A 13,490-nucleotide genomic window follows, 5' to 3' on the forward strand; every position below is an offset into this window, starting at 1 on the left:
CTCACTGCCCCTTTACAGTATCAGATGTGGCGAGTATTAAAAGGGGGCTACTTTCACTTTTTTTTTTTTATACTGTCTAACCTTTTCCTCCAACTTTGGGATAGAAAAAAAGTGTTTTATAAAGCGAGAAATACAGTATTTTCACTGCCCCAATTCATGTCACTGTATACTATACTCTCAGCACTTGGTTTCCTCTCCTCTTATTGTGGATTTGGAGCCACTGCACAATAACAGCACACACTGCAGTTAATGTAAATGGATCTAGGAGAGCTGGAATTTCACAGTCTGACTTGTACAGGCGGTATGCTTCGGGCTGTGCAACACCTAAAGCACCTTCCCCCTTTTTGCTTCCTTAATACATGGATGTGAGTTTATTTACCTGGAAACTTTATATAATGGTCAACAAATAAAATAGTCCTTCCCCATCAGGGAGCACAATCTTTAACAGTAACAACTACTGCTTTAGTACTGCTGTCACCCTCTGGCAGTAAAAGGCCTAGTTAAAAAGAAAAGGTAATGGCATCTAGGCGGTATAGGGTGCTTTATTCCTTCATGGCAAATAATAACAGCAACCTCAGCATGAAGAATACCATGTAGGTCGAAATGTCGCTGTTATTTGCTATGAAGAAATAAAGCACTTTGTGATTTTTGCACTTTATACCGTGTGGATGCCATTACCTTTTATTTATATATATATATATATATATATATATATATATATATATATATATATATATATATATAAAAATACGTGGGCTGCTTTTACTCTTGAATGGACTACAGGACTGGTAACTTTTGTTTACTTTTCTCTGGGGATTTGCTGCTGCTCTGCACAGTTCCTGTCATAGACTTAGGTGGCAGCAGAGAGTCAGACTGGAAAGAGTACACAACTTCCTGCAGGACATACAACAGCTGATAAGTACTGGTGATTAAAAAAAATAATTAACAAATCCGACACCAGTTGATTTTAAAAACAATAGGGACACTAAAATGTTGATTTTCTTATTATAGATTTCTTTTTTAAATATAAATTAGATTTTTTTTCACATAAATCTTTAGGGTAGTCTGATTTGCTATTTCCATGTAAACTGCAGAATGATCACAATTGTAATTATTTGTATTGACCACTAGATCTTAGTATAACATGAATATACATGAGCATTATACAAGCATAGAATACATTGTACCTTCTCACTGACGGCCACCCCCTCACTATCACACGTATCATCCACTCTGTAACAGTGTAAACATCATCTCTTGTCCATATAAGACTTTCACTGATTGTATTGTCACACTAGAAGTACAGTATTCACCAATGATCACTTTGTCCACGTATAAGTATAAACGCTTATTCTTGGGTAAATGGGCCTTATCATGAGAGCTGAAAGCAAAAGGAAAAACAATTCCGTCTAGTGTTGCCAGTCTATAGGATTGTTTCAGGCTTTATAATGAGTGAGATGTGGATTATATGTTGGCTATAGAGAAGGTTTTTCTTCCTTCTGGAGGAAATGTCGTCTGCATACATTACAAGGAAGCATGTGACTACGTACACAAGGCCTGCTCCTGACATCCTGCAGCTGCCACTGATTGGCTGAGCAGGATGCCGGGAGCCACAGGAGGAGGCCGGAGCGCGGGCATCAGGTCGCTATGGGTTAACGGGGAGGAGAGTATTTACATACTTGCAGTGGAATGAAAATTCTGCTGCGAGTATGTAACCCTATTCAGATTGTCAGTAAGGGATTTGCAGCGGATAGTGCTGTGAAGTCTACTGCAGATCTGTTACGTGTGAATCTAGCCTCATGGAGAGTGTTAAAGGGGTTATCCGGCACTACAAAAACATGGCCACTTTCCCCCTACTCTTGTCTCCAGATTGGGTGTGGTTTTGAAACTCAGTTCCATTGAAGTAAATAGAGCTTAAAGGGAACCTGTCACCCCCCGTGCCGGGGTGACAGGTTCCCGACCCCCCGTTAGAGACCCCTATACTTACCTCATCGCGCCGGGTCCCGCTTCTGAAGATGGTCAGGTCCCGGAGATCTCAGCCGCCGCAGCCCGGCGCGCGCGCTGAGAGATGAGTCCAACGCTCATAGAGAATGACGGAGCGCTGGACTCTCCTGTCATTCTCTATGAGCGTTGGACTCATCTCTCAGCGCGCGCGCCGGGCTGCGGCGGCTGAGATCTCCGGGACCCGACCATCTTCAGAAGCGGGACCCGGCGCGATGAGGTAAGTATAGGGGTCTCTAACGGGGGGTCGGGAACCTGTCACCCCGGCACGGGGGGTGACAGGTTCCCTTTAATTGCAAACCGCACCTGAACTGGAGACAACAGTAGGGGGGAAAGTGGCCATGTTTTTGTAGCGCTGGATAACTCCTTTAAAGTTGTTATCCAGCTCTACAAAAACATGGCCACTTTTCCCCCTCTCTTGTCCCCAGGTCAGGTGTGGTTTGCAATTAAGGTCCAAGGAACTGAGTTTGAAGCCCCACCCAATCTGGAGACAAGATAGGGGGGAAAAGTGGCCATGTTTTTGTAGCACTGGATAACCCCTTTAACATGGACCTTTCACTACTTTAACCCATTCACTTCCTTAGACCACCAGGGTAGTTTAATATGATTTCTTTTTTTTCCCTATTTTCCATTGTCTAAACTAGGAGTGCATCTTACAGTCAGGTGCGTCTTATAACATGAACAATATGGAATTTGTATAATATTCAGGTCTGTAATTGTAAATATTATAACCACATATATGTTATGTTCATTATTTTGTAAACAATAAATAAAGCAGAAAATAATACTGATATATGATTTATATCCATCCTCCAGTTCCCCAATATACTGTATTGAGAATAAAGTAACTGCAGAGAAGTGTTCACACATAACGTATCCGCAGCGGATTTCACGCTGCGAGTTCACAGCGCAATCCGCTGCGGATACGATCACTGTAACTTGCAATAAGATTACATACTCGCAGCGGAATTGTTATCACGCTGAGAGTATATAAGCGGCAGCTCCCTTAATCCCCCACGGCCCAGGTGCATACATTACCAGTCCCCGCTCCAGCTTGCTTCTGTTCCTAGTGTCTGGTTCCCGCTCAGCCAATCAATGGCAGCAGTGGGGCAGAGCACTGATTGGCTGAGCAGGACGTCGAGCAAGCCAGAACGCGGCCCTGGTAATGTATGTACTAGGGGGGGAGGGAGAGGTTAAGAGGGCTGCCTTTTACATACTCGCGGCACAATGACAATTCCGCTGAGAATATGTAATCTCATTGAAAGTGATGGTGATGGTATCCGCAGCGGATTTTGCTACCAACTCTGCTGTGGATACGTTATGTGTGAACCCACCGTAAAAAGATTATTCTACTGACCATATAGGAAACTAAAATCATCTGGTTGCTGTAAAAAGCACAAAAATCATAAAAATATTCAGTGAGTTCATAAATAAAAGAAGTGACTGACAAAATACAAGACGGCACAATGCATGACAGCACATTCATTGTATACAAGGCAATGGTCCTCAGAGTAAACTGTAAAGCTGGGATGGGGAACCATTCGGCCCTCCAGCTGTTGCAAAACTACAATTTCCATCATGCCTGGACAGCTAAGGCTTCAGCTGTCCAGGCATGATGGCAATTGTAGTTTTGCAACAGCTGGAGGGCTGAAGATTCCACATCCCTGCTGAAAAGGGTATGCACACCGACATCTATCTCCGAGCCAGTGTCCAGTATTCTGATAGAAGAAGAACTGAGCCGATACATTGTAGGCCCCTAAGCTGTTGGGGATGTGTCTGGTAACAAACATGTCGACCATTTCCAATGACAACCAGCACAATAGTCCATGTATCTCTGGGTTATAATAAGCCTATAGCTGAAGCTCAGTCCAGAACTATAGGTGCCACAACTGCTGGGGGAACGTCAGAAAATTCCCATGTGGGTCAAAAGGATACTTGAAGGGAAATCACTTTGCCCAAGCAGTGTGAGAGCTATTCTGTATATCCTTTCTGCCCCCCAAAATTTCCTTTTCCTTTTGAAAATGCCCTCTTCATTTATCAGCAGCGTTTCGCTTTACCGCAATGCACGTTCAGCCAATCCACTCCGAAGTGAGAGTACTTTATTGTCCAAGTCTTGTCCAAGTACTGTAAGAATTTACCGTAAAGTCACTGTATAAGTGGAAGGAGACGACGCCAGAACTGGTAATATTTTTGAGGACTTTAGGAGATTCTAACCGGTGGCGGCAAATACATATATATATATTACATATATATACCCTGGCTATGCATAGAATACATTCCCATAGCATTTCCTTTGTCTGTCTTCACTGGGAGGGTTTAAAAAATATTTAATAAGGGGTCAAATATGTACAAATAGCCCAGGTAACTCCATGGCTGTTGCGTTCAGCTGCAGAGTGTCTCTTGTGTGGCGCTGTCAGCACAGACCTGAAGACAAGGCGAGGGGTAGAGGTCTTGGAACAGAATTGTGTTGTTATCCTTCCACTCTTTGTATTTTGCACTAGTGATTTCACCACTGTCCAGGAGTTGGTTAATCATCGCCAAGTCGTGTTCTTTGCACTAAAAAGACAATACAGAGAACTCTTACTATACTACAATACATAGAACTCTTAGGGCCCTATTCCACCGGACGATTATCGTTTGCATAATCGTTAACAATTAACGATCTCAAACGACCGCTATTGCGAAAGACCTGAAAATGTACACTCATTTCCATGGAACGATAATCGTTACTTATGATCGTAATTGCGATCGTTTTTCTTCGCTATTTATTCGCTAATGCGTTCACATCTATTGCGAACGACTGAACGATGTCTTATTCAATGCGAACGATTTGCGAACGAGCAACGATAAAAATAGGTCCAGGTCTTATATAGCGATCAACGATTTCTCGTTCGGTCGTTAATCGTTAACTGCATTTCAACCGAACGATTATCGTTTAGATTCGAACGATTTAACGATAATCTGAACGATAATCGGCCGGTGGAATAGGGCCCTTACTATACTATACTACAATACATAGAACTCTTACTATACTATACTACAATACATAGAACACTCACTATACTACAATACATAGAACTCTTACTATACTATACTACAATACATAGAACTCTCACTATACTATACTACAATACATAGAACTCTTACTATACTATACTACAATACATAGAACTCTTACTATACTATACTACAATACATAGAACTCTCACTATACTATACTACAATACATAGAACTCTTACTATACTATACTACAATACATAGAACTTCAGGTTTCAGAAAGTTATATTGATTTCTAATTTACTTCTATTAAAAAATCTCCAGTATTCTAGTACATATTATCTGCTGTATGTCCTGCAGGAAGTGGTGTATTCTTTCCAGTCTGACACAGTGCTCTCTGCTGCCACCTTTGTCCGTGACAGGAACTGTCCAAAGTATTAGCAAAGAGAAAACCTTTCCAGCTCTGGACAGTTCCTGTCAGACTGGAAAGAATACTCCACTGCCCACAGGACATACACCAGCTGATAAGTACTGGAAGACTGTGGACAGAGGTGGCAGCAGAGAGCACTGTGTCAGACTGGAAAGAATACACCACTTCCTGCAGGACATACACCAGCTGATAAGAACTGGAAGACTGGAGATTTTTTTACATAGAAGTAATTTACAAATCTATAGACCTTTCTAACACCAGTTGATTTAAAAGGGTTTTTTTGGCTGGAGTACCCCTTTAAGTTGCCCATAGTTGCCCAGAGTAGTGTTTAGGATGAGCTGGACCAGGCCTGACATGTATACTTACCATCAGAGTGCTGTTTAGGATGAGTCAGACCAGGCCTGACCTGTATACTTACCATCAGAGTGCTGTTTAGGATGAGTCGGACCAGGCCTGACATGTAACCTTACCTTCAGAGTACTGTTTAGGCTAAATCGGACCAGGCCTGACATGTATATTTACCTTCAGAGTAGTGTTTAGGATGAGTCGGACGAGGCCTGACAACATGTATCCTTACCTTCAGAGTGCTGTTTAGGATGAGCTGGACCAGGCCTGACATGTAACCTTACCATCAGAGTAGTGTTTAGGATGAGCTGGATGAGGCCTGACCTGTATACTTACCTTCAGAGTGCTGTTTAGGATGAGCTGGACCAGGGCTGACATGTAACCTTACCATCAGAGTACTGTTTAGGATGAGCTGGACCAGGCCTGACATGTATACTTACCTTCAGAGTACTGTTTAGGATGAGTCGGACCAGGCCTGACCTGTATACTTACCTTCAGAGTACTGTTTAGGATGAGCTGGATGAGGCCTGACCTGTATCTTTACCTTCAGAGTAGTGTTTAGGATGAGTCAGACCAGGCCTGACCTATATACTTACCTTCAGAGTACTGTTTAGGATGAGCTGGACCAGGCCTGACATGTATCCTTACCTTCAGAGTGCTGTTTAAAGTCCTGATTTTGTGCAGTTTTTCATTGATTGAAGGGTTCTTGCTGCGTTTAATAAACGACTTTCTCAGTTCAATTTTAGATGAGGGACGGCGATCTCCAATTGGTGACAGACTTGCTTCTTCTAAAGATTTGTATAATTTCTCCATTTCATCATCATCTGGTTCTTGGAGAGGAAAATAGGAACATTTAGGCATGAAAATGTAATTCAGGGATGTTTGTCACACCGCCTTTTATGGCTGTATTACAAATCATTCATGGATACTAAGGCTTGGTAGCTAGGTTTACATTGTGTTTTGTGTACATTTATTGCATTTTAAAGGGAACCTGTCACCCCCTGTGACGGGGTGAAGGCCGCTCGACCCCCTGCTAGAGACCCTTATACTTACCCCTTCTCTCCAAGTCCCGTGCCTGGAGCCGGTCCCGGGACGGAGATATCCCCGTCGGAAGCCGTGCGCGCACGCTCCTAAGATGAGTCCGGCGCTCAGAGAGAATGAATGGCTCCATTCATTCTCTCTGGGCATCGGACCCACCTCAGGAGCGCGCGCTGGGCTTCCGACGGGGATATCTCCGTCCCAGGACCGGCTCCAGGCACGGGACTTGGAGAGAAGGGGTAAGTATAAGGGTCTCTAGCAGGGGGTCGAGCGGCCTTCACCCCGTCACAGGGGGGGGGGGGGTGACATGTCTCCTTTAATGCAACTTTACCCAACATACTTTTTACAAAAAAAAAAGGGCCATTGTTTTCAATTAAAACAACGCCGTTCTTTTCATACTGCAATGGTTTGCATTGAAGTCAATACACACAATATATTGAACAACTGGCCGTGGTTTAAAATGGACGTCGAAATTATGATCATGTCAATTACTTCTGGCTGTTGTCCATAGACTTCCATTCAATTTTTATTAAAAACAGCAGCCATTGTTTCTACATTGTGTGAACATAGCCTAAAAAGGAAAAAAACTTTAAAAGGTTTGCCTAGAATTAGGGTGGGTTCACACTAAGGAATCCAGGCGGATCACCTGCCATGGATTCCACCGCTCACCCCTGCTCACGCCCGTGCGCCTCTCCGCCGGTCCCATAGACTCCATTCTATGCACAAGCAGATTTTGCCGTCCACCCGAAGAATGAACCTGTTTATTCTTTGGTCAGATGGCCAAATCTGCCTGACTATAGAATGGAATCTATGGGACCAACAGAGATGCGCCGGGCACATGGATATAGAATGCATGTGTTGACTTACATACATTTTTATCTATTCACATCTACTGGGGGGGGGTGTTGCCTAGGGCGCCCAGTACCCATGCGTACTTACCTTTAGTTTTCATATGAAGGCCGTCTGTAACCACGGAAGGCAAACTGTTGTCTAACACTGGTCCCTCCTCGTTGGACTCTTTCTTTTGGGGAAAATTCTGTTGTGTAAACAATTTCTCAAGTTCTGGAGCGGATGAACTGTTGGTCATGTGATGGCGGGATACTTTTTCTCGATATTCCATGATACATAGTGATGATCCGGAGTTGTGGGCTAGGGAACTATCATGTAGTGGTAAAGCAAGTTCAGAAGAAATTGATGGTGAATTATGTTTTGTCTGCAGGCAGAGAAATATACAATAAGTAATAGGATTAGGGCAATCTGACGTTCTCTCACCTACCAAGCCTGGCGCCATCTCTGATCAAAGAGAAAGGAGTTTCCAGCTGGTCCAGCAGCGATCTGACAGACCGCCACCTTATTCCCCTGGAATATGCTGCTGTGTAATACTAATACAAAAGTATATATTTTACCCTGAATGCTGGATCAAGCTGTTTTTTCCCTTGGTAGGTGAGGTGCATAACAAGGTGAGGCAGTTATTATTGGAAAATATCCCTTTAAATATTTTTACATTATTGTAGCCAACCAGTCTCCTCCTGATATGCTGCCCTTTCCCTCCCATTGTTGGCAGCTTCTTGAATACCCACTATTATCTCTATACATCTACACACTGGGGGAGATTTATCAAGCATGGTGTAAAGTGAGACTGGCTCAGTTGCCCCTAGCAACCAATCAGATTCCACCTTTCATTTTCCAAAGAGTCTGTGAGGAATGAAAGGTGGAATCTGATTGGTTGCTAGGGGCAACTGGGCCAGTTTCACTTTATACCATGTTTGATAAATCTCCCCCTGTATATATACACCAACCAGACCACTGCTTTTAAGGGAACCTGTCACCCCTGTGTTGGGGCAGAGCCCGACCGACCCCCTGGTGGAGACCCTTATACTTACCCCGTGCACAAAGTCCCGCTCCTGGACCCGCTCCCGTGATATCGCTGTCGGAAGCCGTGCGCGTGCTCATCAGAGATGAGTCCAACGCTCAGAGAATGAGAACGCTCGGAGTCATGTCGCACGGCTTCCGACTTGGCAAACATAATGAATTAACAGACTAAAATATAGTATAGTAAACAAGACATCTCAAATATTGGGCTTTTCCTATCAACGCAGGGGGGAAAGGAACAGGAATATCAGGAGAAGGAGGCAAATCTGTTAGAAGGATGTACAGTGTATTAGCTAAACTGATAGGGATCAGCAAGTTCATTTTTTTTCAATGTTAGTTGAGCTGGAAATACCTCTTTAAAGATCCCTGGCTTATGATGTATGATGCGGACTATAGTGTAAGCTCTGTATTTCCAGTATCTTTTGTGCTTTCTATTTCCTTGTTCTAGTCTAGTTTTGTTCTTGTATGACTAATTGGTTTTGGGTTCTTTTTGTAGGCTATGTTCAGACATTGTATGAGACTGGCCATTCCGTTCTCAGAAAAGATCATCCCGGCCAGTACTGCAGTACCGTTTGGATGATCTTTAGCACTGCTGAGCGCCAATAGAGCGTGCGGCCAGAGCCGCTCGCTGCACTGTGTGCACTGACAGGGTTTTCTGTGGCTGCTATTCAATGAATAGCGGCCGCAGAAAACTGACATGTCAGTTTCTCGCGGCGCCGCTAGGGATCCCGGCCGGAGCGTAGACTATGGGGGAGATTTATGAAAGGGTGTAAATATACACCTGGTGTAAACTGCCCACTGCAACCAGTCACAGCTCCTCTTTTATTTTACCAGAGCTGAAAGCTGAGCTGTGATTGGTTGCTGTGGGCAGTTTACACCAGGTGTATATTTACACCCTTTCATAAATCTCCTATGTGTATACACTCCGCCCGAGATTCCATAGACGGCAACGTAGCGTATATTTTCGTATTAATCACGGCCGTTGTTGCAATCGGCAACAATGGCCGTAATTTTACGAAAATATACGTTGTGTGAACATGGCCGTAGTCTGTAATGTGTAACAGGTCAGCATGTGCTGCAAAACACAAGGTAGCACTATAGAAAGGCACCCCATATTTTCTATCCCCACCAGCACCTTATTAAAGCCTCCATTATAAAATGTCAGTCTTGGGTTGTCATTCGCTGTATAATTACTCACAATTACTTGATGTTCTACTTATAAACCTGAATGAAGTGCATGAAGGATGTGACAATGCTGCACTGACAACAGGATGGCAGACAGCCTAATTGCTATAACACAAGAAATCATAACATTTTCCAGTGTAGCACGTACAAAGGGAGGCGTCTCCGCCGCGAGATCAGAATCATCGTGTTCACTCTCACTCCAGCAATCTACAAGAGAAGCAAAAGCGGAATTCTGTTAACTGGCTGGCTGGCAATGACGTCTGCTGCTTTCTGCCATTTCTCTACTGTGGTTGTTACATAAAGGGGAACTCGGGAGAATAAAATATACATGTTCAAATCAACTGGTGCCAGAATGTTATACAGATTTGTAAATGACTTCTATTAAAAATCTCCAGTCTTCCAGTACTTATCATCTGCTGTATGCCCTGCAGGAAGTGGTGTATTCTTTCTAGTCTGACATAGTGCTCTCTGCTGCCACCTCTGTCCATGTCAGGAACTGTCCAGAGCAGGAGACATTTTTGATGGGGATTTGCTACTGCTCTGGGCAGTTCCTGACATGGACAGAGGTGGCAGCAGAGAGCACTGTGTCAGACTAGAAAGAATACACCACTTCCTGCAGGGTATACAGCAGCTGATAAGTACTTTGGATTTTTTTAATAAAAGTAATTTACAAATCTGTAGAACTTTCTGTCATCAGTTGATTTGAAATTATTCTTTTTCCTTTGGGGTACCCCTTTAATGCAGCAATGCAATGTGTAGAAACAAACACTGGAGGTCTTAAATGTGTGTGTGTGTATATATATATATATATATATATATATATATATATATATATATATATATATATATATGTTTACATACAATGCTGCATATATACATACATGTTAAATGCCCAAACCCCATGTCAATGGGTATCTTCTTCTTGAGCCCTATTAATTCTGAGAAGCTCAGACAATAGTGCAGATTTAGGGTGGTATTACACGGAACGATCTGCGAATTTTTTGCGAACGATCAACGACGATTTGAGAACATGTTGAAAGATCAAAATGAACGATTTTTCGCTCGTCGTTTGATCGTTCGCAGCGTTTACACGGAACGATTATCGCTCAAATGCGATCGTTATCGTGCAAAAACGAACGACAATCGTTCCGTGTAAAAGGACCATTATACCCATTACACAGTATTACAATATTACCTTCATCTTTCTTATCTTTGATTGGATGAGTGATTACAGCGAGGCCCAGCTTATTCAGCCATCTGAAAAGAGAAGGTAAAAAAATGATACTTTTCACCAGATGTTGTAGGTCTTTAAAGTTGCATTTCCAACATGCCTGTGCTTTGTCTATGGGAATGACCTTTCTCCTAAGAATATAGATTTATAGGTTAAGGGTAGCTTCACACGTACCGGATCCGCAGTGGATTTCACGCTGCCAGTTTGCAGCGAAATCCCCTGCGTTTCCTGGTAGTGTGAAATGAATGGGTCACATACCTGCAGCGGTATGTAACCCGGCCCCTTTAACCCCCCGCATCCCGCTGCCCGCAGCATACATTACCAGCTCGGTGCCGCAGCTGTGTGTGAGGCTCCTGGCTCCCCTCGCTCCCCATCAGCCAATCAGTGCAGTGAGAGGAGCCGGAAGCCTCACACACAGCCGCTGTGCCGTGCAGTTAATGTATGCTGCAGGCCGCGGGATGCGGGAGGGTTAAAGGGGCCGGGTTACATACTGGCAGCGGAATGAAAATTCCGCTGCGGGTATGTGACCCATTCACTTTACACTACCAGGAACCATAGCAAATTTCGCTGCAAACTTGCAGCGTGAAATCCGCTACGGATCCGGTACGTGTGAAGCTACCCTAAAGGGGAATTCTGTTGATAAAATTTTTTTTTTTAATCATCTGGTGACAGAAACTTATACAGATTAGTGAATTACTTCTATTTAAATATCTCCAGTGTTCTAGTACTTATCAGCTGCTGTATGTCCTGCAGGAAGTGATGTATTCTTTCCATAGAAACATAGAAGATTGTCGGCAGAAGAAGACCACTGGGTCCATCTAGTCTTCCCTTTTAGTATTTCCTTTCTTATTATCCTAGGATAGATATATGTTTATCCCAGGCATGTTTAAATTCTTTTATTGTAGATTTACCAACCACATCTGCTTGAAGTTGTTGTTCCAAGTATCTACTACTCTTTCAGAAAAATAATATTTTCTTATGTTGCTTCTGATCTTCCAGTCTGACCCAGTGCTCTCTGCTGCCACCTCTGTCCATGTCAGGAACTGTCCAGAGCAGTACCAAATCAATCAATCTCCTATCTATCTATCTATTGGTGCGTTTACACAGACAGATTTATTTGACAGATTTTGGAAGCCAAAGCCAGGACCGGATTTGAAAAGAGGATAGATCCCAGTCTTTCCTTTATGACCTGATCCCTGTTTATAGTCTGTTCCTGGTTTTGGCTTCAAAGATCTGTCAGATAAATCTGTCTATCTGCATATCTCCTATCTATCTATCTATTTATCTATCTATCTATCTATCTATCTATCTATCTATCTATCTATCTTCTATCTATTATCTATCTATCTATCTATCTATCTATCTCCTATCTATCTATCTATCTATCTATCTATCTATCTATCTATCTATATCTATATCTCTATATATTTCCATATATAATATGAAATCACTGTGGGTTGGTAATGAATACTTTCCATTGTTATAGGAGCTGGCAGTGGCTTATAATGAGTGGTTTTGTTGGAATCCAGCAGTAGATATATAATGTGCTACTATAGAAACCAAGTTCTCATCCGCAGACATTGGGGAAGGTCATTGGGGATTGCTGCTTCTATGTGACGCATGGAGCTTGGGTTATTTGCACATGTTGTTTGGAGGTTTTGTGAGCTTGGTTAATCTAAAGAAAAAGCTCAGATACAAACACACTGAACAAATCTAATCTGCAGCAGATCCTGTATGTGTGAATGGACGCTTACATTAAGATCGGCTTTTGTTGCCCATAGCAACCAATCAGAGCTCAGCTTTCATGTTATCAGGGCTCATGAATAGTTGAAAGCTGAGCTGTGATTGGTTGCTTAGGGCAACAAAGGCCGATCTTACTGTAAGACACCTGGATAAATCTCCCCAATCCACAGTCTTCCAGTACTTATCAGCTGCTGTATGTCCTGCAGGAAGTGGTGTATTCTTTCCAGTCTGACACCATGCTCTATGCTGCCACCTCTGTCCATGTCAGGAACTGTCCAGAGCAGGAGAGATTTTCTATGGGGATTTGCTACTGCTCTGGACAGTTCCTGACTTGGACAGAGGTGGCAGCAGAGATCAGTTTGTCAGACTGGAAAGCCGGTAGATCAAGAAGATCAAGGTGTACATAAGTCCTATGAGGAGCGGCTACAGGGGAAATGTCCAAGACCCCGTTCCATATGAAGCCCTGAGAAGAGGGGTGGAAGGATGGACCTCACCCCTGGATAGAACATCAAAGCCAGAAGATCCAGCTACCCACAATCCTCTGCATAAGATAAGACACCGTGCTGAGAGCTCGTGTCCGCAGAAGAAAGATGGCGGTATGTCCTGGAGCACGTGGCTGCTGATGGTCCTGGGAATCCTGCTCATCT

The 13,490-nt window shown here is 43.3% G+C and overlaps 1 protein-coding gene across 1 annotated transcript in view; it reads right to left on the reverse strand.

Annotated features, from left to right (window-relative positions):
• Positions 1 to 3,663: 3,663 nt before the first annotated feature.
• IPCEF1 (interaction protein for cytohesin exchange factors 1) overlaps positions 3,664 to 13,490 on the reverse strand; it is a 52,887-nt gene continuing 43,060 nt past the window's right edge. The window contains exons 7-11 of the mRNA XM_069955381.1: positions 11,065 to 11,126; positions 10,018 to 10,076; positions 7,752 to 8,025; positions 6,423 to 6,604; positions 3,664 to 4,557 (exon numbers count right to left, since the gene is read on the reverse strand). Coding sequence (XP_069811482.1) covers positions 4,384 to 4,557; positions 6,423 to 6,604; positions 7,752 to 8,025; positions 10,018 to 10,076; positions 11,065 to 11,126 — 751 coding nt within the window. The 3' untranslated portion in view covers positions 3,664 to 4,383. The remainder of the gene's footprint in view (positions 4,558 to 6,422; positions 6,605 to 7,751; positions 8,026 to 10,017; positions 10,077 to 11,064; positions 11,127 to 13,490) is intronic.

This window comes from Dendropsophus ebraccatus, chromosome 15 (assembly GCF_027789765.1).
Source record: "Dendropsophus ebraccatus isolate aDenEbr1 chromosome 15, aDenEbr1.pat, whole genome shotgun sequence".
Taxonomy (NCBI): domain Eukaryota; kingdom Metazoa; phylum Chordata; class Amphibia; order Anura; family Hylidae; genus Dendropsophus; species Dendropsophus ebraccatus.